Genomic DNA, 27192 nt, shown 5'->3' on the forward strand with positions numbered 1-27192 from the left:
AATGAATCCTAATGTAAACAACGGACTTTGGGCGATAATGTTGTGTCCACATAGGCTGTCAGTTCTAACAAATACCCGACCCTGGTGCAGGATGTGGATAGTGGAGGGTTTTGGTTTGTGTGGGGACAGGGGTATCTGGGAATTCTGTACTTTCCATTGTTTTGTTGTGAACCTAAAACTGCTCTGAAAAATAGTGTTAATAAAACGTAAAAAAAAAAAGCCATGTATCATTCTTAATTATTGAAATATCATTATACAGTCATGTAGCACGTTACAGGTTTCAAAAGCACCCTTGAGGGGCGCCTGGGTGGCTCCGTCGGTTAAGCACCGACTTCGGCTCAGGTCATGATCTCACGGTTCCTGAGTTCGAGCCAGGCGTCTGGCTCTGTGCTGACAGCTGGGAGCCTGGAGCCTGCTTCGGATTCTGTGTCTCCCTCTTTCTCTGCCCCTCCCCTGCTCATGCTGTCTCTCTCAAAAAAATAAACAAACATTAAAAAAAAATTTAAAGCACCCTCGAGCACATAGTCTCATAGCAGCCTCACCGTTTTGTTTTTAGGCAGGTGTATTGGCATAGCTAGTTTAAAAATGATACATAAACTCTGGCCTTTTAGTAGAGTGTGCTAGAAAGTATTTTTAAAATCTAGTTCTAAATGTTCTGATTCAAGATCCCATGTATGCTTGATTCGTTCATCTATTTAATACACACTACTCAGTTTTGTTTTAACTTGGCTGGCTGTTTTGCATGTGAGTGGTAAGTCCCATAATCTACTTGTTCGTGGGTCAGGCATACCTACTGTTATTTGAAACTGGTGTAGGTGGCTGAGCTAAACTGGCTGTATAAGAAATATGTGAGCGCCCTTATCTCAGGGCAGCAGCTGCCCTGGGGTGTCAGGAGGCGGCCGTAGTTAACTGCTGAAGGAGTTGGCAAGCTGGAACCACATTTAGATTCCCACCAATAGGAAGAACTTAAAATAGGGAAATGTTTAACACTGTGCACTTTGGCCCTTAGTTTCAGGGTTCTAGACGTTAAAGTGTTTTCCTAGTAAGACCTCCCTTGAGCATCACTGCTCTGTGAAAGGGCAGATATGCTTTCCATTTTGCAGGCAAGGAAACTGAACTGCGCAGAGAGGCTACGGGGATTGCCACAGTCTGCTGGAAAACTGGCAGAGCCAGACCCTAATTAAGTCTAGAATTCCACCGGTGAAATGCGCTAAATTCTTGACGGCTGCTGTGTAAACACACCTGCTTTCAAAGAAAAAAGTACTGAGCGCATCTTCACGGTTTTATCGGAGTTTTGTTGAATTCTATTTTCTTGTCAACAAATTTCTTTTTTTTTGCCTGTAACACTACGAACCCTTTTGACCTTCCTACCCAGGATTTTTTCCACTCAGGACCTTTTTTTTTTTTATTAAATAAAACCATTTGTGAAACACATTTGAAAATGAAAAGTATACTGAAGTCATGTCAGAACATTTTAGTAACATCTCAGAAAGTGCGCACACTGTTGATATGTAGGCGCTGAGCAAGGGATTAAAACATGTAGACTGGGGCTGGAAGAATAGATTTCATCTTCCTGTTTGTTCCCGAGAGGAGGAGGAAAGGAGAAGTGGGCTAGTGGAGCCTTCGTGGAGCCTGCTGAGAGACAGGCCAGCTGTGCCTCAACGGTAACTGCGCCCCAGGGGCTGGCCTCACCGTGGGGCAGATGCGGCTGTCCCCTGGCTGGGGCACTGAGAAGGGGCTGTGACCAGGCCCATGCCAAGGGAGCAAAGAACCTAGGGTCATCCATTCTCCAGGGCTGGTAAACACTGGTCACTGTCCCGTCGATCCAGTGTGAGGGACTGAAATCTAGCACAGGAATTAGAATAAAATGTAGGAAGCTTTTTAACATTCTCAAAAAGATATAAGAAAACATGGTTTCCATAAAGAGGAAGATAATTAAAATTGAGAGGAAAGGGAAGGTGGCTGAAATAAGCTGAAGACAATTATAAATGAAATGACAAAATCCACATGAGAAACAGCAAACAGCAGAATGACACCAAAAATCCAGTCACTCATGTGGAGATTAAATTTGAAAAGTGTTCCTAGCATGGAGAAAGAGGAATACTGAAAAAAAGACAAAAGCATTTTTGAGAAAAAAAAAAAAAAATTAAGAACACACGTTCCCAAGATGGAAAAAACCCAACAACCAAAAAAACCAAACTGGGCTAGAGATACATGGGATTTGCTTTGGTTTCAGACAAAAGTCACTGACACAAAACTTATAGGGATAAACAAACACTGGAGCATCCAAGCAGAAAAATAAAACCTACCAGGAAACAAAAATTCGGCCGGTCTCTGATTTCTGCTATCAGGCCAGTAGACCGCATCACTAAGCTTTCCAAAGAAAGTGTGACGAGAAGTGTGTGCCCGGTCAAGCTCACTTTCAAGTTGAAGGCAAGAGAAATCAGAAGAGGAGCAGCTGAGGAAAGTCACGGGGAGCAGCTTCGGCCCCGGGTACATAATTCATGCTTTACTTCAGGAGTTTGGGTTCGTTAAAGCTGAGTAAGGAACGACCGCTGATCCTATCACAACTTGCCCAGATTCTGTAGTTCCTTGCGATAGGATTCTTCCTTAACTGGAATATGTAGGTGAAAAGAAGGGCTCACAGATGTCTTATTTTCCGAGCCCTCTCCTACCTGGGAACGCTTGCCCAGCAAACACCCTCTCCGTCCTTCTCTGTTTCCATCCCCCCAAGTCTGTGCCTCTCCTCTGCGCGTTCCCAGAGCTTGGCGCACAGTGGGGCCGATGACCAGCAGCTGGCATGAGCACAAGGAGAGGGGGCGCCAGATGAAGAGGAGCAGTTCTGTACTGCCCTCCCTCCCCATCTGGTTTCCTCACGACATTAGGACTCTCGCTAGAAAGGAATGTGGATAAAATTACAGGTTGAAATTCTGATTTTATTTCAAAATGATAAATAAACCGAGGCATAGTTCTGGCCACGTACTACTTCTGGAAGGGCTTGTGGAGTTAGAGAAACAGTTCCAGGAGGGCTCCAGTCAGACCCCAAAATGCCACCAACCAAACTTGTGATTGGCAGAGATGGCCTCTTTCATCTTCAGGGAGTTTTAAAAGTTCTCCACCCTAATTTCGGAGTATCATAAAAAGTAAAAAGCACTTCTATATTTTGTCGTTTTTCCTTTGAAAATGTTTTTAGCAGCAAACAGGACTATTCGTTTCCCTTACTTCATTTGTAGGAGCATAGTAATTTTATGTCAACTTAAAATTAGAGAGGGGGAAAAAAACCAAAGCCCCTCAGTGGCGCTGCATACCCCGGAAGGCTCACACAAATATGTACTCGTGTTCGCGTCATCACTTCTACAAATATCAATGAAATCGGCTTGTAAATCGTAGTAAATACAGTAGTAGCAGTTCACACATATTTGATATGCTTTCACACAAGGATTCAGTAAACAACAATAAATATAATCTCCCCTCTTCAAAACAAAAAAGGGATTTATAGATGGAAAAAAAGGGGTAATTTACTAGGGGTTTATCAGCACACCAGTTTTAGTGTGCTCTGAAAGAATTAAAAACCATGAAATTGTATTCACTGAATACTGGCCCACAATTAGGCTTTTTTTTTTTTTTTTAAACCTGGCTTAAAAAAAAAATAAAACCTGGCTTAAATACATACGTCATGGCTTTCTCTTAAAATCCTTATATCTATGGGGATTTGTCGTAGGTTAAGACTCTATTAATTTTTTTTTCCTCATTAACAATTTCATTAAGTTAAAAAAAAATCTGACATTTCCCTAGAGTGTTAAGTAGAAGCCTGATCTACACTGCTGTGTCCTGTGAAATGAACCTAATTTCAAAGAGAATGGGACCGCCTGAGTGGCCATTTAGAGTGCTGCATTTTCCTTCCCTCATGATTCCTGCTGGGTCCTCTTCGCTGAGGCTTTTCCCTGAGTCATATATTTACTGGAAAGGCTACCTAGAGGGGGGGAAAAAACAAAACCCAACATAAATAAAACAAGCCTCACTTTATCACAAAAGCCATAAGATTACTTCTTATTATTCATTATTTACAGAAACTTTTCACACTGGTATTGGTCACTTGTTTTGGATTGAGTGAGTAGGGCTATAAAAAGGGCACGTATGGAACATGATCAATTAAACACACACCTAGTCAAAATTCTTTCTAAAGGCAGGCAAGTTGCTAGAGTGACATCATTCTAATATAGTGGCGTGTTCATTACGTCCATATCGGTGCAGAAGGTCAGTGGACTTTTCAAAACCCCTGCTTTGCATAGATCAGTGTCTTTGTTTCCAACCACACAGAACAGATTGCAAAAAACTCTTTGGTTAGAAATAAATATCTTGCATCACTACTTTGTGGATATGAACCTGTGGATGGTCACATTCTAGCAATAACTTACGGATGTAAAAAGGAAAAAAGAACATTTATTATATTTACAGGAGAAGGACAGAAATGTAGATTACTAATTAAAACCATACTACAGAACAGTTAATAAGTCTTGTTCTGGAGCATAAACAAATAGATCAATGAAATGAGAAAACTGAAAATTCTTAAGTGATTACATATAAGAAAGTAGTATATGCCAAGGGTTGCATTTTTAACCAATGAGGTAAAGTATGGATTGTTCAATAACTGGTACTGTGTCAAATAAGTATTTTGGGAGAAAGGGGGCTTAGGTATCTTTTCTTACAACATATCCTTCCTCTCCACACAATTCCAAATGAATTAAATTTGAGAATTAAACAGAAGAGAGTCAAAGTGTAAGAAGTAGTGAATATTTATATAATTTTGGGGTGGGGAAGTTTCCTAAGCTTTACCTATGAAAAAGGCTTGCTATGCTTACTACTAAAGAATTTACAAGTCAATAGGGAAAAGATGAACACCAACATACAGCTGGGAAAATGAAAAGCACTTTTGGGAAGAGGAAAAAAAAAGCAGGAGTATATATAACAAACATTCAGTATCATTGGGTGATCAAAGAAATGCAAATTAAAATAATTTTTGGTCACCAAATTGAAGGAAGATCAGGACAGAGAGGTGGGTAGGAATTTTGCTAAATGAATAGTCATAGAAACCTAATAATAACTTAAGTATGCAAATAACTTAAATGTCCAAAACTTGTGATATGGCTAATGGAATATGAGGTATGCATAGGACAATTAATAACATACAAAGTTATAAAACCACATGAATAGTATTTTCGTAAACATGAAAAATTAAAAACAAATGAAAAATCCCATCAGTCATGTTTGGTGCCTCATTTTCCTTATCTGTCAAATGTGGGCCCTTACATCTATCCGCATTGGGATTATTGTGAAGAGTAGATCAATTAATACAGATAAAACTGGGGGCGCCTGGGTGGCGCAGTCGGTTAAGCGTCCGACTTCAGCCAGGTCATGATCTCGCGCTCCGTGAGTTCGAGCCCCGCGTCAGGCTCTGGGCTGATGGCTCAGAGCCTGGAGCCTGTTTCCGATTCTGTGTCTCCCTCTCTCTCTGCCCCACCCCCGTTCATGCTCTGTCTCTCTCTGTCCCAAAAATAAATAAACGTTGGAAAAAAAAAATTAAAAAAAAATACAGATAAAACTAAACAGTACCTGGTACACAGAAAGTACTCAATAAATGTTAGCCATTATTAGTGCATTGATAGAAAAAGATGGGAAGACTTTACTTCCAAAACCTAAATAGTAGTTATGCTCTAGAATTAGGTATAAATGGCTCTTTTTTCTTTATTTTGCTTAACTATCTACATTTTCTAAGGTAAACATATTAAGTATGCAAATAGAAATTTATGCCCCACAGAAGCAAACTTTTCAAAGCATAGCATCTAGATGATCAACTCATAGTGAAAAATGAGTGCTATCAGGAAGAAGCAAAGCATTCTCCTGTGGTATTTATACCCTCTTGAGTATCTACAGGCAACAAATCTTTGATATTCTGAACCGCCCAAAGTATCTAGGATCGACTTTTCATTCAAGGGACAAAAAGTTTATATCACTACACCTCATACTGTACGTACAATCCAGATGGGTTAGAGATCTAAACAGAAAAAATAAAGTTTTAAAGGTATTGGAAGAAAATATAGATGGATATCTTATAAGAGAAGAATTTCTTGAAAAAAAATTTTTTTTAATGTTTATTTTTGAGAGACAGAACACGAGCAGGGAAGGAAGGAGCAGAGAGAGAGGGAGACACAGAATCCGAAGCAGGCTCTAGGCGCTCGAACCCATGAACCGTGAGATCATGACCTGAGCCAAAGTTGGACGCTTAACTGACTGAGCCACCCAGGTGCCCGAGGAAGAATTTCTTAAAGATGACCCTAAAATCACTGAGCCACATGACCATGAAAACTAATCATGTAAAGTCAATCATTTGATTATCTTAAAATTTAAAACTCTGGAATGGCAACAGACCCAAGTAGAAAGACAAGATATACTAGAGGAAGATACATAGAATGTATATAATAAAGGAGCAGTATTCAGAATAAATGAAGAACACTTACAAATTAATCAGGAAACAATAATGCAACAGGAAAATGGGCAAATGATAGGAACAGAGACTTCACAGAAGAACTCCAACTGGTCAGCAAACAAGTAAGATGGGCTAATGATATGAACAGGCAATTCACAGAAGAATAACTCCAACTGCTTAATACACAAAAACATCACCACAGTCTAGAAAATACACATGAGAACACCACCAAAGTATTTTTCAGCTATCAGCGTTGCTGGTGGGAGTGGCAATTATTTCAACCAATAATTGACCATATCTAACTAAACTGAAAATGCACATATGTAATGACTCAACAGTTTGACTTCTAGGTATGAAAACTATAGAATCGCTCATATATGCTCAAGGAGACTCAGAAAAGAATGTTCACTACAGCACTGTTTATAGTAACAAAAAAACAAATGCAACCTAAATGCTCATGTGCTAGGTAATGTATAAAATATTCTGTATTCATACATGGAATACTGGAAAGAAAATAAAACTAAATGAATAAATAGCAATATATATTAATTTCAAAATTGCTTCATTAAATAGATATGAAAAAGCAGGTTGTAGAACATTCTTATTACACGGTATAATACATCATTTAAATTAAACAAATCACCAAGGACACATTCGTTAAAAGCTACATATGCAAGTTTAGAAAAGAACTGGAGGAACATCTGAATGCATAACAGATGCCTCTGGGGTGGAGGGGACACGATGCATGGAGTGGGTATGGGATGGTAGTCAAAGGGGACTTGTACCATCTTAATGATCTTTTATTAAAAAAAGATTGAAAAGAAAATGTGAAAAAAATAAAGTCCATTCTCTAATAGATGGCTTATATCTGTATCTTTACATTTTCTCCAAAATGTTCACAAACTACTCTTTTCTAAGAATAATACTAACAGTCTTATTACTACATCCCCTATATATAAAAACACATCTCCTGGAACCTGAAGAAATTTCATATAAAAAATGTGCATGTAAAAATGTAAAACCACTAGAAATAAAACGTGGATGAACTTTCATGTAATGAGGGGCAAGAACAAGAAATTTACAAAACTATAAGCATGACTTGAAAGGACCTAAAAGTTGGCTAGATGAAACTACTAAACCAAACAAGTGACTACGTGGCAAAACGAATCATAAATGAGGCTGAAAGAATAATAAACTGGGATGGTAGCGGTGAAGGACAGAACATGTGACAAAACATGTATGGCTTTCTATGTGGAAAGAGCTAAAAAACAAAGATGAATACCCTAGTTGAAAAACACAGAGACAGAAACATGAAGAAATACAAATGAAAACATGAAAAATATGAGCCTTCAATGGAGGATACAAGCCAATTGGCAAAAAGGGCTGTTGCCATGACGTGAGAGTAGGGGAAACAGGCTGTCAGGGACTCCCTGGGATTGTCAATAATCCCGTTTTGGCATTGCTGGCATCACTGTGAAAACGTGCATACTTTTTAACCTATCACTCTTCTGACTAGGAATTTATCCTGAGGAAGTAACTAGGCAAATGTGCCTGATAGAGTTTTATATAAACAGTGGTCTTGAAACTCGGGCACGTGTATTACTGAGCCAATGGAACAGGACAAGAGGGCAGGGAGCTTGAGGGGACTTGACGGCAGTGTTCCAAGGCTCAGGGCTGGTTCTCAGGAGGCACACCTGTCTTTCCTTCACAGTTCTCCTACTTTAAAAAAGAGTGGCATGTCTCCTACTCATCCAAATATTAATGTGGTATGTGGATCTGGGGTGATGAAATGCTGGTATCTGTGGTCAGTGTGAATGCTTCTAATAAAACCCCCAAATTTTTAGCTTTCATAAAATTACACTGATAGCTGTGATCATCAAAAATTACTTCCTGATGATACATTACTACGTAATTTTTGGGCATTTAGTTAAAAAGAAATGACAATAACTGAGTGGCACTGTTGTAAAACATCTTCCATTCCCTGAAAAAGTTATCTGTTATTTTTAGTATCCTATCATAGAGACTACTGAGGTTTCTCAACGGTTGCCAACTATAAAAACAAAAGATTCAGGAAAAAAAAATGGTTAAGGAACATCGTTTCATTCCTGCAATAAGTAGTACTGATCCAACAATACATGAATGCATGGAGAACTCCCATCTATCTCACTGAATGGCCGTCACATTTGGCATGTGAATATAAAAATTTCGGGGGGCGCCTGAGTGGCTCAGTTAGTTGAGCATCCGACTCTTGATTTCAGCTCAGGTCATGATCTCACAGTCATGGGATCAAGCCCTGTGTCGGGCTCCACACAGAGCATGGAGCCTGCTTAAAATTCTCTCTCTCTGCCCCATCTCTGACTTGTGCAAAAAAAAACAAAAAAAACCCCAAAAAAACCCCACAGTTTTTTCACCCATAAAAAGGTCATTTTTAATGAAAATTTGTTAACATTTGATCAATTATATATTCTAATGCAAAACTCAATTTAGAAATTTTCATACTTTGACAAAGATCATAACGATCCAATGTATGTATAAATATTTTTGTTACAGATGAGTAGGATAGGCTGATGAATAAAATGCTTGAATTTTAATCTTTTTTTCTAGGATTTTAATAAAAAAATTTTTTTTACGTTTATTTATTATTTTTGAGAGAGAGTGTGGCAGAGACAAAGGGGGACAGAGGATCCGAAGCAGGCTATGCGCTGACAGCAGAGAAGCACGATGTGGGTCTTGAACTCATGAACCGCAGATCATGACCTAGGCTGAGAGGTCAGAGGCTTAACTGACGGAGCCACCCAGGCGCCCCTTAAAATTTTATTTTTAAGGAATCTCTATATTCAACATGGGGCTTGAACTTATAACCCTGAGATCAAGAGTTGCATGCTCTACCGACTGAGTCACCTGGGTGCTCCTAAAATGCTTGAAATATATATGATAAAAATATACCACTTTAAGATGGAGGTACAACAAAGGAATTCAAGGAGGAAAGTAAAATGATATAAAATTTCTGCCTGATAAACAGCTGTAAATGAATAGTAGCTCATATGAAAAAGCATATTAATTTCATTTGAAACATTTAAGGCTAATTGAGAAGTTTTATTTTAAAATGTCAATATTTATTTTAAAAGACCCCGGGCGTTATATACTTTGCAATTCTAATGAAAAATTTAGATATCAACTTAAAAATATATGAGATGTATGGGTTTTCTCCATTTTGGGGGAAGAATATTAAAGCAAAAAAAGTCCTGGAAGACACTGACATACCAAATATTTGAAAATAGCTAGTCCATTAATAAGGAAGGATTAAATAAATAATGGTATATTCACATACTGGAATATCAAAAAGGGTATCAAAAAGAATGATCTGTACTCAATAATAAGGTCTCCCCATATTGTTTACAAAGGTACTTCTGTTATTATATTTTTTAGGAGATTTTTAAGAGATTTTGGGACTTGAACTTACAACTCTGAGATCGAGAGTCACATGCTCTACTGACTGAGCCAGCCAGGTGCCCTTATCATAAAGACCCCCCCCTTTTTTTTTTCAGTAGGCTTTTAAATTCTGGTCAAGGAAAAAAGTTATACTAGTATATATACATCATTATGAGGGAGAAAAGATACCACCAATCTCTTACAACATCTCCAGTTTTTAAGATTTCAAACCATGAGATTAAAATGGAATAAATGAAGAGACAGGTGTAGTTTCTTTTTGTTGAAATGTAATTTTCTTTGCAAAATAGGGGAGGATTAAGGAATAGAAAAATGTTAGTTTTTTGAGATTCTCATACTGAATAAATTGTTACATGTAAACCAGAGTAATTCACTTAAGCATAAAAATCAGTTGATGGCTATGGTTCTACAACCTCCACATACTCCTGTTTTTTTGTTAAAAACTTCCATTATACATTTGTCCTCTAAGTTAGAAGAGGTAAGTAACAGTGGGGCAGGTTTTGTTTACAACAGTAACAAGGCAGTGATAACTTGAGGGATAATATGTGCCAGATGCTATGTGAAGGGCTTTCTGTAGATGAAATTAATCCTTACAATTGCCCTGTGAGGTGTTAGCCCCAATTTATGAACAAAGAAACTGAGGCACAGAGGTTCAGTAAGCCAGCAAATGGTTGGGCTGTACTTCAAGCTCAAGTATGTCTGACCTGAAAGCTCATATTCTTGACCATTCTCCCACTTAGTTTTCCTTGTTCTTTCAAAATGTGTACACCTCTTATCAACAAGACTCACGGGACATCTAAGGCATTGTGGCAGGTGTGTGTGTGGGGGGGGGGGGGGGAGTCACAGTGAAGAACACGGGAATTCACCAAACTGTCCATCCACCGCTCTTCCCATTTGGGAGTTAAGAATTCTATACAGCCTAGTAGAAAGGAATGGAAAGTCAGGAAAGAGAACTTGGCCGAGTGCTTATTATGGGCTGGGTGTTTGAATCTCAGGGTCTGATGGGCTAAATGGTGCCGTCAGCACTGGTAGATGAGACGCCTGGAGCCCAGAGAAGCCGGGCTCTTGCCTACGGCCAATAAGGCTAATAGGAGAGAACAGGGGCTGTCCTACCAGCAGCTCGCTGGGGGGCTACCCGTGCACCACACATTCAGCACTGTGGAAAAGAGCAGCTCTGGGGAAATTTAATACTACTTACAGTCGAGACATATTTCAGATTTATAATATAGATAATTTGGGTAAATATACTGTGGGTAAATTTGACAAGTCTTAATAGCTATCATATACTTACTTGAAGAGTTCAATTAAGATCGATTTTAACCACCCATTAATGTTTTCTTTTTTTTTCTGGTATGAAGTAGACATATTTATTGTAATAATTTTTCTTCTGTAGCAAATGCAAGTTTTAAGTTTTACAGTTGCTCAAAATGTTTATAAATATGCAAGTCTTATGCAGAAGATAATTACAGTAATCCTTATTGTCAACTGGTAATGCCATTTCCAGGTATATGTCCAGATGTCCAACATCTGTATTCTTCCCCCACTTACAAACAATTTATAAAATCAGAATAAACTTCTACATTCAAGATGTGTAAAAACCTTCAGCAGGAGCTATGCTGACGGATGCAGTGTAGGAGCATTGATGCAATCACCATCCCTACAAACCTCTGCGCTGCTTGCTACACACAGGTGCTGTCCTAAGTGCTTCCACATGGATTTCTCAACATCCCTACAAGTCAGGGATGATTATCCCCTTGTAACAGATGAGGAAACTGAGTCAAGTAGAGGCTAAGCAGGTTTTTCAAGATCACAGAGCTAGAAATCACACCCTGCAATCTGCCTGTAGAAGTGATGTTCTTCAACACCCTGACCTTAGCAAAAGGAGCATCTTGATGAAACAAGCATCGGTATTTTTCCTATGTGTAATGTTCTGGAAGTATCTGTTCAAGGCTGAATCTCGTAAAAACAACATTCTTTTGGCTTGTTTACATACGGTAACTCTGTGACCCTTAAACTCTCGCAGGATCTATGGGAAGTGATCCCACAAACGGCAGTGGGTCTGTTTCCCACATCTGGCTTTCAGACGCTGCTTGTCACCCTCCTCCTCTGTCCTTCGTGGTTGCTCTCACTGTCCATCAGATTGGCTCACGACAGGGCCCCGTTCCCATTTCACTTCTGTTTGATTTTGGAGGTTTCCCACTAGAACTCTTCTTGTTTTTACATCCATGCATTCCACTGAGAACAATTACATCTTCCCTGGAAACAGCTGCTCCTGCGTTTTCTCATAGAGCCTCCTGAGTCCTTTACCTTTTCGCACACCATTCCCTTTTTAGGTAAGGGGAGTAATTCTCTCAAGATTTCTGGTTCTTTCTCTTTGAATCACCTGACCTCTGTACCAACCTAACACCCATTCCTCTTAAATTGTAATCGTAAAGAGATTTGAGGTCACTTCACATGTTTTCTACAATCATTACACAAAACAGACCAAAAAAACCCAAAAAACCCTAAAATTCACATGGCATAAAAAGAAATGCCTAATCCTATTACTGTATATACTTGAGATACTTCATCTCCATCCTGACAGAAATGGAAGTAGCTAAATAATTTCATTATTCCATTTATTTTTCTCTTGTTAACAACATTCCAAGTAGAGACAACCAAACACTCCTTGTCTGGAACTCTCTTTGCTTTCCCAGGGTGGGGTCACTGCGCCCCAGCTTATTTCAGGCTGGGTGGGTGAGCGCAGGGAGGCACTCTCTCTACCGCGGGGGCTCAGAAGGCTGCCCCGGAATCGGGAGCGCTATTTCTCAGTGACGGTAGAGACAGCTTGTCTCTTCACATTCTAACTAACACAGCCACTCTCCAATCTAAAAACAGTGTGCCCACATTACACATACAACATATATGGACTGAGCATAAAATATTGAGTTGCTTTACACTACATACAAAAGTGTCGTTATATCAATGAAGTTTTAAAATTTCAGAAACTATATAATCAAGTTAAAAAGACTACACGTGCTCTATTTGCTTATACAATTTCCCTTCTTTAAACCTACTTTATTGAAACACACACACACACACACACACACACACACACACACACACACACACACACGGCAAAGTTACTAAGAGGGTCTTCAGGCCAGAACTCAGAATATTTGTATCAAGTTTAAAGTTTCATCCCTTCTTGCTAAAAAAGTGTCTCAGTATATTAAAGTTACTTTGTTTTTCCTCCCACCACCCCTCAATTTCTCCCCTTCCCTTTCAGGATCAAAAGCATACTTGAACACCAGAAGGGCCTTCAGAGCCTCCTGATCTTGCCGTCCTTTGAGCATCTGTCCACAGGCCTGGCAGGCCGGAAAGGATGCTGGGAGGTCTGGTTGGCCAGACTGGTTCCAGCGCTTCTCACCAGAAATCCCTGCAATCAGGTTTTTGTCCTCTCCACTCCAGAGGCAGGGCTCTTTTCCGACTCACTGGTGACTTCTGCACTGCCACATGCAATGCTTACTGATCAGTCTACACCGCCCCAGACTTCCCAGCAGCAGCACCCACACATGGCCAAGCCCTTCTCTGAGGCCCCTTTTCCACTGGACTCCAGGAGCCGGCTCACTTGTTCCCTCACTGACCGTCTTCTGTCAGTCTCCTTTGTTTATTTTGAGCCTCTAAATGCTTTTCTCTTTTTGTTCTGTGTTTACCTCGGAGGTGATTCCACTCCTACCCAGGCCTTCAAATACTATCTCTGCCCTGACAATACTCAAGTCTCTATCTTCAGCCTAAGCCTCTGCTCTGAACGCCCAGCTCATACATCTCATTGGCTACCTGGCATCTCTACTCAAACACCCAGCGGCCAAATTTACATGGCTAAGGCTGGACTCTTTGTCCCCAAATCTGTTCTTCCTCTTTCTCTGCACAGGAAGTCCCACTTCTGGTCTTCTAGTTGCTCAGGCCAAAAATCGTAGTGTCATCTCGGGTGCATTCTGTCCTATGCAATCATCCAACCCAGCAACAGACCATGTTGGCACCACCTTCAGAATATCCAGAGCGTGACCAGTCCTCGAGTCCCCTGCTGCTTCCACCTGAGTGTGAGCCAGTGCCGGCTCTCCCCTAAGCTCCAGCAGGAGCCTCCTCGTGGCTCTGTTGCCACCCTCACCTCTGCCCAGCAGACTTTTACAACGGGAACCTTTGCCATCAGAATTCCCACAATACCGCCTGTGCTCCAAAGCCTCCAAAAGCTGTCCATCTCGTGGAGAGAGAGAAAGCCATCCCTGCCAGCGCTCAAGGCACCTCATGATCCAGATCCATCTATCTTGACCTCGCCTACCACCCCTCCCTGCTCACGTCACTCAGTGACATGGGGGCACAATGTGGTTTTCGTTCTGTGGTAACAGTCTAACTCCAACTTCCCCTAACTTGCCCCTCTTTTTATTTCTTTGTGTAAATGTTACTTCATCAGAGACGCCACAGTCCTATCCAGCATTCCCTTCCCCTTCCCTGCTTTGTGTTTCTTAGCACCTGTTGCCATAGGGAATATTTACAGCTCTCTTCTGACAAGGATGTGGAGTAAATGAGAGAAGGGGCTGGTCCACTGCTGTATTGTCAGTGTTGAGGCCCATATTCTGTGCTTAGAGGCTGGGCGGTAAGGGGGGTGGTGGCTTAATCACTATTTGTTGAAGGAATGAATAAATGATGCAGCCGAGAGAAGGAGAGGGAGGGAGGGAGAGAGGGAGAGGGAGAGAGAGAGAGAGAGAGAGAGAGAGAGAGAGGAGTTCAGGCCAACAATTTCTTTCTTTCCTTACTTTTGTGTATGGTAGATAGTCTCATGAGGAGAACATACTGCTGACAAGACAGTGGCAATTTCAAATCAGAAACAAAAAGCGTGGAAGAGGAACAAATAATTAAAGGCTATGGTTCTTACTTAGGGATGATATAGGAACCACCTTAGAGCACAGGCTCAAGCCTAACCTCTGAAGGGTGGGGGGAGGGCAGCTGTATTTGTAAAGGTTCCCCAAGTGATTCTGACGTCCAGTCCCTGTTAAAACCACATACTCAAAGGAAGCATCTCAAGAGGCATGTGGTAAACTATGCAATAAATAAAATAACACACATTTGTTTGTTTTTTTTTAAACCCACATACCTGACTGGGGACTCAAAAATATGGTTGTTTTTTGTTTCTTTTTGTCTTCATGTAAAAGCACTGCCTAAAAAATGAAATAGACTGGTTTACAAAATCGAAAGGAAGAGCATCTGAAACAGCCTTAAAACCGTAACCATATCCAGAGAGGGCTGAAATTAGGCGTGTGGAAGGCAGAACTCTGCAAGTTAATTGAAAAGCAAGACAGAGACTCAGGAGCCCTGGAAGCGCCCCTGCCATCGGCACACAGCAAGCCTCACCACACACGGCGCAGGGGTGCTGAGGGAGGAGCCAGGAGCGTTAGCCAGAAGGAAGAGGCCAGGGCCTGGGGCGCCCAGCACCTCGCCGAGGACTAGCACTCGGGAAGTGCGTGCTGACAGACAGATGAGCCAAGGGCTTCCTGCTCAGGTCTGAGCTAGGTTTACCTGAGCAAATGTGCCAGTTGGTCTCAAGGGACTAGGTGGAGAAGGGGATCCAAACACACAATCTGATTTAGACATACCTGAGGAAAAAATTAGCACTTTTTGTTCTCACTGTAAAATGAAAGCAGTAGCCCTGTTTTCAAACTTTCACAGAACATTTTTCTGTGGATGTGACAGAAGTTCCCACTGAGTATACTGTGTGGACAAAATAACGTATTTGAAGAAACGAGAGGGGGCAGCATAATTTTCGGACAGGAAGAAGCAACTGATTTACTCTGAGTTGCTGCTGGAGGAAACGCCCCGTTCTCTACTCCCACTCCCCCCTTCCTATCTACCCATCCCTGCCCCAGGATCCCCCTGGCTCTCCTTGACTTGCTGCTACTGCCCCTGCAGCCTTCCAGAAGCACCGCTCTACCTGGAGAACTTCACTAGTAGACAACGTAGAACTTGCTACCAACTGGGAGGAAGAAACCCATCAAAGCTGGGGGGATGCAGGGGCATCCCTTCACCTCTGTGTTGTACCCAAGAGGAGCATGATGATAATGTGCTTCGTGCTACTAGTAAACACACACCGCCCGTTCTTCAGAAGGGTCTACAAAAATAACTGGTCGAACTTCATTACGTCTTATCTATGCTGTTTCCAGTTTCCTCATCTGTAAACTGGGGTTATCGATACCGCATCTCATGGGGCTGGGGAGAAAATCAGAAGAGACTGCCCGCGTAAAGTACTTAAAATAGTGCCCGACTGAGTGAACGTTAGCTATGGCTATTATTTTGATTTCTCTTAAATAGATTTACTCTTATAGTCATAAAAGATCTGGTCTATGTAGCACGTCAGGGCACAACGAGTTTGAGTTTAAATTTGTCTGAGTTCCTTAGAAGCAGGGCAAGCTGTAACTTCCATAAGCACTGAAGTCCTATTTTCAAACCAATAATTAAATAATTTAAAAATATACTTTCCATATAAAGCTCCTTTAAAAAAAAATAAGTGCTCTAAAAATCTTGTCTTTAAAAAAAGAGACACTATATTGCTGCTATGATATAATAAAACGGAAGAGAGGTACGAGTGTTCCAGGGACAATGACCGTAGAGTACTTTAAGGGAATTGTCAGCAGTGCTGACTTTTTTCCACTGTCCATACACATATGCAATTGAGGACAAACATGAAAGGTTACTATTTTAATCTAGAAAATGACTTCCCCGGGTTTCTCTTCTATGCCAATCAGATTCCATCCACTCTCTCAGGTTTGTTCGGAGAAACAAAGTGAGGGTGTGTAAACCGCTCTGTAAATCCTAACTTTTTATACGTACACAGAAGGTACCCCCACTGCTAACAGTCTGTTAAAAAGATGCCCAAAGTGGACACTTTACCCATTTAATAGAAAGGGTCAATGCAGACCCAACAACAACTCAAAGGGACAAGAAGTATGGATGATTTTCAAGTATGGACTGGTCATCTATCTTTCCTCATCGTAAGAATAACTCTGCTCGCCGCAGGAAAGTATTAAAACAGTCACATCCTCCTCTCTTCCGCGGTTAGAACCACCAGTCACCGTGTAACAGAGTTCCTTTCAGTGCCTTTTCTAGGCATGTGCATGTACACAGGTAAAGAGAAGTACAAGTGGCTCACTATCCACAGCTTGGGGTCCTGACATGATTCTGCTGTGCCTCCCCCACGGCCAATCAGTGCTTCCACTTCCAAAGTGCACCTACTGAGAAGTGAAGCTCAAGCGGCGGCATGTTTTCTGGTCACTCAGGCTAGGGTTTCTAGGCACTGGGGATGACTGGGTTTTCCATTCACTGATCATCTTAGAAAAGTCAACCAAATGACTTTTATAAGCCTCTAAATGAAACCGGGAATAAGTTTAAGACATCTAGAGGGTCAGGGTTAAAGGAGAGGGAGGGTTCGCTTTCTTCAAAACGAAATCTTCCTCAGTAAGTAGGTTTGTTAGAGAAATAAATATATCTAAAATAGTAAAGGGCTTTAAAAGAGAGATTTCCCTTGAGATGCGAGGGCAAACATCGAGGTATGACCGGTATCCATACCTGGAGAGCCTTTAAATTGCGGGCATTCCTTTTTAATGTGCCCTTCTCTTCCACAAATAAAACAACGTTTTTCTCGTAAGTCTTTGTCATCCTGCCTCTTCCATTTTTCCACTGGTGGCCTGAGGATTTTCTCTCTGCCCAGGTCGACAGCTGTCCTCACTGGCTTGGCTTTCTGAGGCGTGCACTGCACGGGCTTCTCTTCTTTTGTCAACACGTCCCTCTCTGTGTGCTTGCTCTGAATGTCTTTGTCCTCTTTGCTCCTCTTCTCTTTGTTCTCAGGGTATCTTTGGTTCAGGGTATCTTCCTGATCACGCCGCCGCCTCACTCTAGAAGATGATATAACACCAGTAGGAAAAATCTAGACAGACACCTGACCAAATATTAAGAGCACTCCAGGTTTGGGAGATGACCAGAAACAGAAAGTGTCAGAGGGAAAAACAAGAATTTAACAAATGTTAAGTCCATCTGCTCTATCAAGAAGCAACCTCAGGGTGATGGTGTAGGTTTTCTTTTTGATTTTCACAGTTACTCTAGTGCCATAAAACCAGGGTTTGCAGTTAGTGGAACTCCCTGGGTTAGTACCCTACTGTGATACGGATGTGATGAAACTCGAATTCTCCTTGGGGTGAATTCTTGAAATTCTGCGGCCCATTCTTTACTAGGCACTAGAAATTTAAGCCATGGAAGTTCCAGTTCACAAGGAAACAAGGGTTAGGAGATTTATGTTCTTAAAACGTTAAAAACATTTCTTTCTTGTCGTATCAGTGATCAGTGACTATTATCTCAATAAAAAACCAAACTACTAAATAAGAGCCTCAAATTCTAGATGGTGCCTTATTTTAAGTAGCATGTTTTTTAAATGAGTATTGTTGTCCAGCTAAGACCACACCACCCAAAACAACAGTTTGTCCCAAGCAAGCAACCCAAACCTCCCCCCTCCCCGACCCTCCTGCAAACATCACCAGAAGCATGGTGACCAAACTGAGCGGCTTCGCCACAGCAATTATTAAGGGTTAAACTGCATACAAGTGAAGGGTCCTATCTGGCAATAAACTGTAGACGAGTCTGGTACAGCTCAGTTCCTGTACACTGGAAGTGTCACTGATGTCCTGAAGGAACTCATTTCACTTTTCTCATCTCTTCTTTCACCCCTGTTGGAGAGGCCGGTGACCGAATGGCTGAGTAACAACTGGGGCAGTGACCAAAATGAGGAAAGGGGACCAGGCCTGGAAGACTGTCATCTGGAAACTCGAGGGACTTCTGGTCATCCGTGCTTAAAGGCGTGTTTTAAATCACTTCATATTCATTGCAAAAAATCATTTATCTGAGAACTGCTGGATTTAACACAAGTTTATTTTCTGTTACAACAGAACCTCATTTAAAAATTGGTACAATAAGAAAGTAAAACAGAACCACCCCTTTTGAACACGGACTTACTTTCTCCTCATAGGACAATCCTTCATGAAGTGTCCAATTTTCCCACAAATTCGGCAACATCTATCATTTGGTGCCAGCTCTCCTTCAGTTAGCACTTCTGGATCAAAAAAGTATTCCTAGCGGAACATACATATAGAAAACTATGAACGATTAATATGAGGTCAAAACACAACAACTAACCAGGTATCGATCGGAAAACTTCTTTTGAATAACGATTACTATACTGCTTAGGGACAGTTTTACCTAAATTTCATGTTGGTTTATTCCTTTTCATCCTGCGGCCCACAGTTTCACCCTAACCATAAAGGGAGCCTGTTTTTCCAGGACATTTCTACACGAGAGCATCACACATGCCCGTGAGTCAGCTTCCCCAGGACGCGGGGGAAGCCGCGGCCAGCTAAGAAGGCTTCGCTTTCTCATAAAATGAAAAGGCTAGAACCCAATAAACTGAGGATTATGATTTGCATTACACAGACTACATAGAGCAAAAGAAAGGAGCCATGTGTTGTTGCTTTGTTTTGTTGTCGCTTTGGAGAAACATATCAGAAGGAAGGGAAGACAATGGCTGGAGTGAAGCCTCCTTGCCACTGAAATTAAGGTGAGGACCGGAAGGGAGCACGGCCATCACCTGAGAGCCTGTAAGAAATCCAAGTCTTGGGCCCTACCCCAATCCCCTGGATTAGAATCCCCAAGGACAAAACCCCCAAGAAGATCTGCTGGATCAAGTTTCAGAAGCCTTGGCGTAGAGGGCAGCCATGGCATATCTAGCCAAAACGAGACGCACAGACACGATCCAGTGCTGAGGATACCCCCATACTCTTAATACACTCATATGCTTCAGGCTCGTTTAAAAAGTCTTTATAAAGAAAATTAGTGAAGGAAAAAAAAATTTATTTTTAACAGAAAACCCTCTAGTTTTTGCTCACTGAAGGGAATTTTTGTGCAATTTGGCTTTGTTTTTAATGAGTCTGGTCCCATAAAAATCTTGAGTATCAGGTTATAGGACGCCAGCGAGCTTGCCAGCACAAGTGACACTGTCTCTCTCCTGGTCCCACTAAGAGATGCATTACTCTCAAGTAGACTGAAGGATCTAGACTTCATATGAGCAGGTGGAGGACCCTTAGCTGTGTGCGAGGGCACAGGCTGGCACAGAGCTGAATGCTGCTGGAACAGCAGTGCCATCTATGTGTGTTACCAAGGAAAAGCAGCAGCGCCAAAAGGCCTATTTTCCCACCCAAATTCCACGTGTGGCTGTTTCTCCCTGTTCTCCTGATAAATGGCCTCAGAACTGGGATGTTTAGAAAAAGGGATTCTAAAGGGAATTAGTAAAGGGATTACTTTGTATTGCAACTGTTTATCTTGGCTAGCTTCGCCAGACTTTCAAGAGTATTTATTACTGGAGTCATGTGTACAAACTAGGTGCTTAATAAAGGCTTTTACTTTTTATTTATTTTTCAAATAAACTTAAAAAAAGTATTTTTTAATGTTTATTCACTTCTGGGAGAGAGACAGAGCATGCGTGGGGGAGAGGCAGAGAGAGAGAGGGAGACAAAGAATCTGAAGCAGGCTCCAGGCTCTGACCTATCAGCACAGAGCCTGATGCGGGGCTCGAACTCGTGAACCATGAGATCGTGACCTGAGCTGAAGTCAGATGCTTAACCAACTGAGTCACCCAGGTGCCCTAATAAAGGCTTTCAGAATTGTTTTTTGGTATTTCCAATGGACACTTACCATTTTTGACGGGTAGTCCTTCGGAAATCCTTTGACTGGAATACCAAACACTCTTCTACCATTAATAAATGCTTTCATTATAAAATTTGTCACTGAGAAGAAAAGAGTTAAAAGTGCTCAGTTAGATGGATTAAAAAAGGAAAAGGGACCACAATTAACATTTATAAACAAAGCAACTTACTTTTCCTCGATAATCCAGCTCCAAGATTGTGATTCAAATCAAAGGGATCTACATAAAAACAAATTAATGAGAACAAAAAAGATAATGAAATAGGAAATGCCACTATTCATACATTAACGTGTGCATAAAAGACAGAGGAAGTATTACATACTTCATCATTAATAAAAGTACAGTTGACCCTTGAACAATGATAGGAGCACCAACCCCCTACAAGGTCAGAATTCCACACACATATTTAGAGTCCCACAACACTTACTACTAATAGCCTACACCTGACCACAGCCTTTCCTATAACATAGTTGATTAACATATATTTTATATATATATTACATACTACATCCTTATAATAAAGTAAGCTAAAACAAAGAATATGTCGGGGCACTTGGGTGGCTCAGTGGGTTAAGCATCCAACTCTTGGTTTCGGCTTGGGTCATGATCTCATGGTTTGTGAGCTCGAGCCCTATGTCGGGCTCTGTGCTGACAGGTGCAGAGCCTGTTTGGGATTCTCTTTCCCTCTCTCTCCCTGCCCCTCCCCTGCTCTGTCTCAAAATAAATTAATACATTAAAAAAAAAAAGAAAACATTAAGAAAATCATAAGAGAAAATATATCTACAGTACTGTATTTATTGAGAAAAACTCACATTTAAGTGGACCCACGCAGTTCAAACTCATGTTGTTCAAGAGTCAACTGTGTTAAATGACTTCCTTTTTAATGAGTTTCAAATGTGTAATACAGCTAAGTAATATATATTCCTAAATATAAGTCAAGTGTTTTCTCGAAAGTGTCCATCAGAAAAGAAGGTGTTACTTTATGTTTGATTCTCTATAGACTCCTTCCTATTATGAGGAGTTGCTTCACTTTAAACAACAAAATATTGTTTGGAGAAGACCTATTAATCGAATATTATCTAAGGGTGCTAGTTTGGGAGGCATATAGAGGTCACAACTAGACTTAAAACATTTTAGCACTGGATGTTCCTGCTAACTAACAAGCATTTTAAGGATCACATCAGTCATCCTGGAGATCATAAAACACAAGATAAATTAAGACACACACACACACACACACACACACACACACACACACACACACACCTGCCCTATGCTACTCAGACCTCAGTTTTTAGTAAAAGCTTCATGAAGGACTCCCATATGATCTTAAATGTGTGCATCTTAAATGCACTAGGTAGGTATATATATATGTTGGGTTCTGGAATATTATTTATTAGATGACTCAGAAAGTGGTAGGAAAGATGGGAAAAAATGCTGATGTCAAAGATTTATTCGAGATCTGAATAAATTTGTTCATGAAATAAATGGAGGTAAAGCACTATTTCTAATTTAAAATACTATTTTATGTATGATTTAAAACATACATACATAATAATTCATGCTTTGAATGTTTAATTATTTCCAATAAATGCCTAAAAATATTTAAGAAAAGCAATGGAAAAAAAAACCCCAACCCTTTTTGGGGATTATTAAGAAAATGGAGGACTGCATGCATACAATATATACAAAAAGAATAAAGATGGGGCATCCGGATGGCTCAGCTGGTTAAGTATCCAACTCTTGGATTTCAGCTCAGGCCACGATCTCATGCTGCAAGAGATGGAACCCCATGTTGGGCTCTGCACTGACAGCGTGGAGCCTGCTTGGGATTTTCTCTCTCTCTCTCTCTCTCTCTGGCCCTTCTCCGTTCTTTTTCTCTCTCAAAATAAATAAATAAACATTAAAAAAAATCTTTGAAAAGGAGTAAAGAAGTAAAATGAGGCATCTTTCTGGTTGTCTGTTATGCTTTTAATGTGCAATAAGTGGGGCACACCGTTCGGGATAAAGACTCAGTAGCATGTTACTGGAGTGTAGAAGCCTTCACTCAGTTTGACCCTATACTAACAACTGCTTTCAGAAGGTTACCTTCCTAGTAGGTCTGGTCACATTTTCTTCTGGTAACTTGTACATGTATTTTTGGTTGTTGCTTAATGTAGCAGAGATCCTATAATATTAAGCCACTGTACACTAAAAAACATCACTGTCACCACCACCCCTGAAATTCCTCCATTCTAGAAGAGCTGGTTAAAAGTCTTCCTTCTAAGGGTGCCTGGGTAGCTCAGTTGATTAAGCATCTGGCTCTTGATTTCAGCTCAGGTCATGATCTCATAGTTTCATGGGTCCAAGCCCCAAATTGGGCTCTGTGCTGGTGGTGCAGGGGGCCGCTTGGGATTTTCCCTCTTTCTTTGCCCCTCCTCCACTCACGTGCTCACATGCATACTCTTTCTCTCTCAAAATAAATAAATTTTTAAAAAAGTCTTCTTTCTAACTTAGCCTATTACTAATGGTTCATCTGAAAGGAATGTAAAAATTAGAAGATAATGAGACTTCAAAAATTAAAAACAATATATGAACAATTGGAGACGGTAAGGACCCACTGTGATAATGGAAAGGTTTAAGACAAAGTTCTGTTTTTGACATATGACATCCTGGGGCGCCTGGGTGGCGCAGTCGGTTAAGCGTCCGACTTCAGCCAGGTCACGATCTCGCGGTCCGTGAGTTCGAGCCCCGCGTCGGGCTCTGGGCTGATGGCTCAGAGCCTGGAGCCTGTTTCCGATTCTGTGTCTCCCTCTCTCTCTGCCCCTCGCCCGTTCATGCTCTGTCTCTCTCTGTCCCAAAAATAAATAAACGTTGACATATGACATCCTAAAAAGTTAAAGTCATATCTAAAGCCATAGTGATCTGAATTTAATTTTACAAATGTTCACAGTATGTTAATACTGCCAATAGGCAGAAGTAATGACGGAAACATAACCTAAAGTAACACACATGATTTAACGAATATGAGTATATTTCCAAAAAAATAAAAAAGATTAAAACCAATAAAATATTTTTTAAGCCATTTCTCGGTTCAGTTTTAAACATTTAAACTCCCTTTTGACCCTAAAATTAAAATCCCACAAACTGGAGGGGTGCCTGGGTGGCTCAATCAGTTAAGTGTCCAACTCTTGGTTTTGGCTTTAGGTCATGATCCTGCAGTTGTGGGATCGAGCCCCATGTTGGGCTCCGTGCTGAATGTGGATGCTGCCTGGGATTCTCTTTCTTTCCCTCTGCCCCTCTCCCCTACTCATTCTCACTCACTCACTCTCTCAAATTAAACAAACAAACAAAAAATATATAGTAAACAATTGACTACAAACATACATGGCCCACGGATCCTTGCATTCAATGGAAGAAAAGGCTTCAGCATGGGCAAAAGAAATGCCAAAGTTTACATATAATTACTTGTAGGTAAACCCCTTCATCAATAAATAGCAAATAAGGATCTTGAAAATTCAATTAGTGCCCACTTTTCAAACCCTCAATTCAGAAGATGTTAAAAGTCCCACTCTCTCTCTTTCTTTTTTTTTTTTATTATTTATTTTGAGAGAGAGAAAAAGAGAGAGAGAGCGAGAGAGCGTGTGAATGCACAGCGGGGTAGGAACAGAGAGAGGGAGAGAGAGAGAATCCCAAGCAGGCTCTGAGCTGTCAGCGCAGAACCTGATGCAGGGCTCAAACTCACAAACCGTGAGATCATGACCCGAGCTGACATCAGGAGTCAGATACTTAATCAACTGAGCTACCCAGGTGCCCCAAAAGTCCCACTCTTTTAAAGCTGCCTTATCTCTATTGCAAACTTATTCTCCAGTAAGTGTTCAACAAAAGTCAAAGATGTGTCATGGTCAAAAGAGTTCTGAAGTGGGGAGAAGCCCCACAGGAGGACACCAGTCATTTAAAAATGTCTTTTTTTTTTTTTTTTAAATTTTTTTCCTAGTGCTTATTTATTCTGGGGTGGGGGACAGGGAAGGAGGGAGAGAGAGGGAGGGAGGGAGGGAGGGAGGGAGGGAGGGAGGGAGAGAGAGAGAGAGAGAGAGAGAGAGAGAGACTGAACACGCAGGGGAGGGGCACAGTGAGAGAGGGACACAGAATCCGAAGCAGGCTCCAGGCTCTGAGCTGTCAGCACAGAGCCCAATGAGGGGCTCAAACTCACAAGCCGTGAGATCATGACCTGAGCTGAAGTTGGATGCCTAACTGACTGAGCCACCAGGCATCCTTAAAAATAACTCTTCATCCTGGAAACAGACAAGTGTGCTGATGTGGACAGTAACAGAATGGCAGTGCTGCACATCCCAGCTGGTGGCTCCCTGCCGTTCTCTGCAGGGATGGAGAACGATGCCCTCCTAGTTCAAACTCTATATTCTATTCGATTTTAAGCTTCATTTTATTTGTACCTTCAATTACAATGTATTTTGAGGTCCACTGTTTCTTAAAAGTTGTAAGCAGACTTTTTCTCCTGATGCTAATAACATGTTCTTTAAAATCAAATTCTTCTGTGTAGAATCGAAGAAGTCCCAACCATAGCTGCCCAACAGATTCTGTATTTTTCCCATATTCTGGCCAACAGGTGGGCTAGAAATAGAAGGGAACAGAGATATCATGCTCTATAGTAAAGTGTTAATATCTATCTTCATTTGTATCTTAGGGAGTAAGTTTGGACTTATTAACTGGAATTTAAATACATAAAAATATAATTCTGTAACTTTTCTCTCACATTTTAAAATACCATTTTCATGACTTTATTAATCTCTACCGTGTGACCTGGAGATAGGGAAAGCTCAGGGTTTTAAGTGTCAAACCCCAGAGGGCATGTTTGTGGAAGAATCTGGAAATAGATTTTAAGAGCCTTGATGATGCCTGGGTTATTAGATCTTTGAACTCAAAGAAAGTCTTTCCAAACTGTTTGCAGAAAACCACTTAGCAAATATTTGTTCATTTGGAATAAAGCTACATAGCCATTTGGAATTAACAGGCATTAAAGAAATCCTACATAGAGTCCCTGGAAACTCACCTGACTTAATTAAAATGTTTTCATTTTTATTAAAATGAAAATGTTTTCAACTTCAAAGGAAACATCTATGTATGCTAGTTTTTTTACTACCATAATATAAATAAATATAACAAGTGAAAACATAGTTGTTGACCATTACAGCACAGCATAGTACAGCTAACTTCTAGTCAAGGATGTAAAAAAATCTTTACTCTTAAAATACGTACCAGTTCATCTATTTGATCAAAAAAATAAATATTCCAGCCATCAACAAATATTTCAGGTTTCTTTTCACCTTTGTATATCTGAAATTAATTTTTAAACTATTAGTATGGATTACAAATTTAATGCATTGATACAAAAACTTGTAGGAAAATAGTTAAAACTTTAACTACAGAATCACAGAATATTAGAGAAGGAAGAGGGCTCAAAGATCACCCAGTTTTACAGACGAGAAACACAATTTCTTTTACTAATACCTCTTGAAGGACAGGAATGACTGGTGGATTCCTCTGCTGGAGAAAATATAGCACCATAAGCGTGTATGCGTATGACGATAAGCTGCCTCTAGAAGCATCACCAATATCACACATCTAGAGGGAAGGAAAATGAGGAACAGATCACCAATGTTTCCTGCTAAATTTGCAGCTTTTCTACTATCACTAAAAGGAAAATGCTTCTATTGGGCATGAACAAAAAAGCTACATTTTCAAATGCCAAAGACCAACCAAAAGGACATCAAAAACCCCCAACCATCAGCCACTAGCAAGATTAGATTATCGTATGTAAAACTTAAGACAACAAAATTTTAGCTTGCCACAGCAGGGTTCCCAAACTAGTTAAAAGAAGCATTTAACATGGCTATCATTCTTTAAAAAATATAGACATGTCTTCAACTAAGTTTGAAGATGCAACGAAATTTCTAATGAATCACAACAGGAAGCATACTCACCTTTGTAAACACTTTCATGGTATAGCATAAATATTTCACTCTGGGATCAATGGCTGAATAAGCAGATAAGAGCCTTGTGTTATGAAGGGCCTGTTAAAAGGAAAATTGTAAGTTACCAAATAGAAGAAAAAAATTTAAACTGGAATATTCTGAAAAGGTTTACAGTGTAATTCACTTTAGATTGAAGACATTCAGACTGACACGAGTATTTTCCCCCAAAGATGAGCTTCATTAACTTACTAAATAATAAGAATTATACATGACATCTGAGCTCATGACTTCCATGTTAATATGTTCTTAGTCTGAACATTTCTAGAAATAAGGGCTACTAAAATAATTCCATCTGTGTAGATGTAAGGATCCCCCACTTCACCCTGGCATTATTTAAACTGAACGCCCGTAGCATCCAGAGAAGGTCCAGAAAGCCCTGCAGGAAATAAAGTGTGAGACCAAAGACACACACACAGTCCAAAATTAAAACAAAATTCAAGCCAAAC

General features: G+C 40.5%; 1 protein-coding gene across 8 annotated transcripts in view; it reads right to left on the bottom strand.

Moving 5' to 3' along the window:
• Positions 1–2915: 2915 nt before the first annotated feature.
• Positions 2916–27192, bottom strand: part of TUT7 (terminal uridylyl transferase 7) — a 61530-nt gene continuing 37253 nt past the window's right edge. For 5 of the 8 annotated variants that reach the window (XM_043566579.1, XM_043566582.1, XM_043566583.1 and 2 more), the window contains exons 19-29: positions 26696–26785; positions 26223–26336; positions 25971–26048; positions 25148–25325; positions 20886–20933; positions 20705–20796; positions 18974–19089; positions 17537–17862; positions 15494–15570; positions 15072–15135; positions 2916–3973 (exon numbers count right to left, since the gene is read on the bottom strand). In XM_043566579.1, coding sequence (XP_043422514.1) covers positions 3906–3973; positions 15072–15135; positions 15494–15570; positions 17537–17862; positions 18974–19089; positions 20705–20796; positions 20886–20933; positions 25148–25325; positions 25971–26048; positions 26223–26336; positions 26696–26785 — 1251 coding nt within the window. In that variant the 3' untranslated portion in view covers positions 2916–3905. The remainder of the gene's footprint in view (positions 3974–15071; positions 15136–15493; positions 15571–17536; positions 17863–18973; positions 19090–20704; positions 20797–20885; positions 20934–25147; positions 25326–25970; positions 26049–26222; positions 26337–26695; positions 26786–27192) is intronic. The other 3 variants (XM_043566584.1, XM_043566585.1, XM_043566587.1) reach the window with 2 other exon arrangements.

The sequence above is a fragment of the Prionailurus bengalensis genome, chromosome D4 (assembly GCF_016509475.1).
Source record: "Prionailurus bengalensis isolate Pbe53 chromosome D4, Fcat_Pben_1.1_paternal_pri, whole genome shotgun sequence".
NCBI lineage: Eukaryota > Metazoa > Chordata > Mammalia > Carnivora > Felidae > Prionailurus > Prionailurus bengalensis.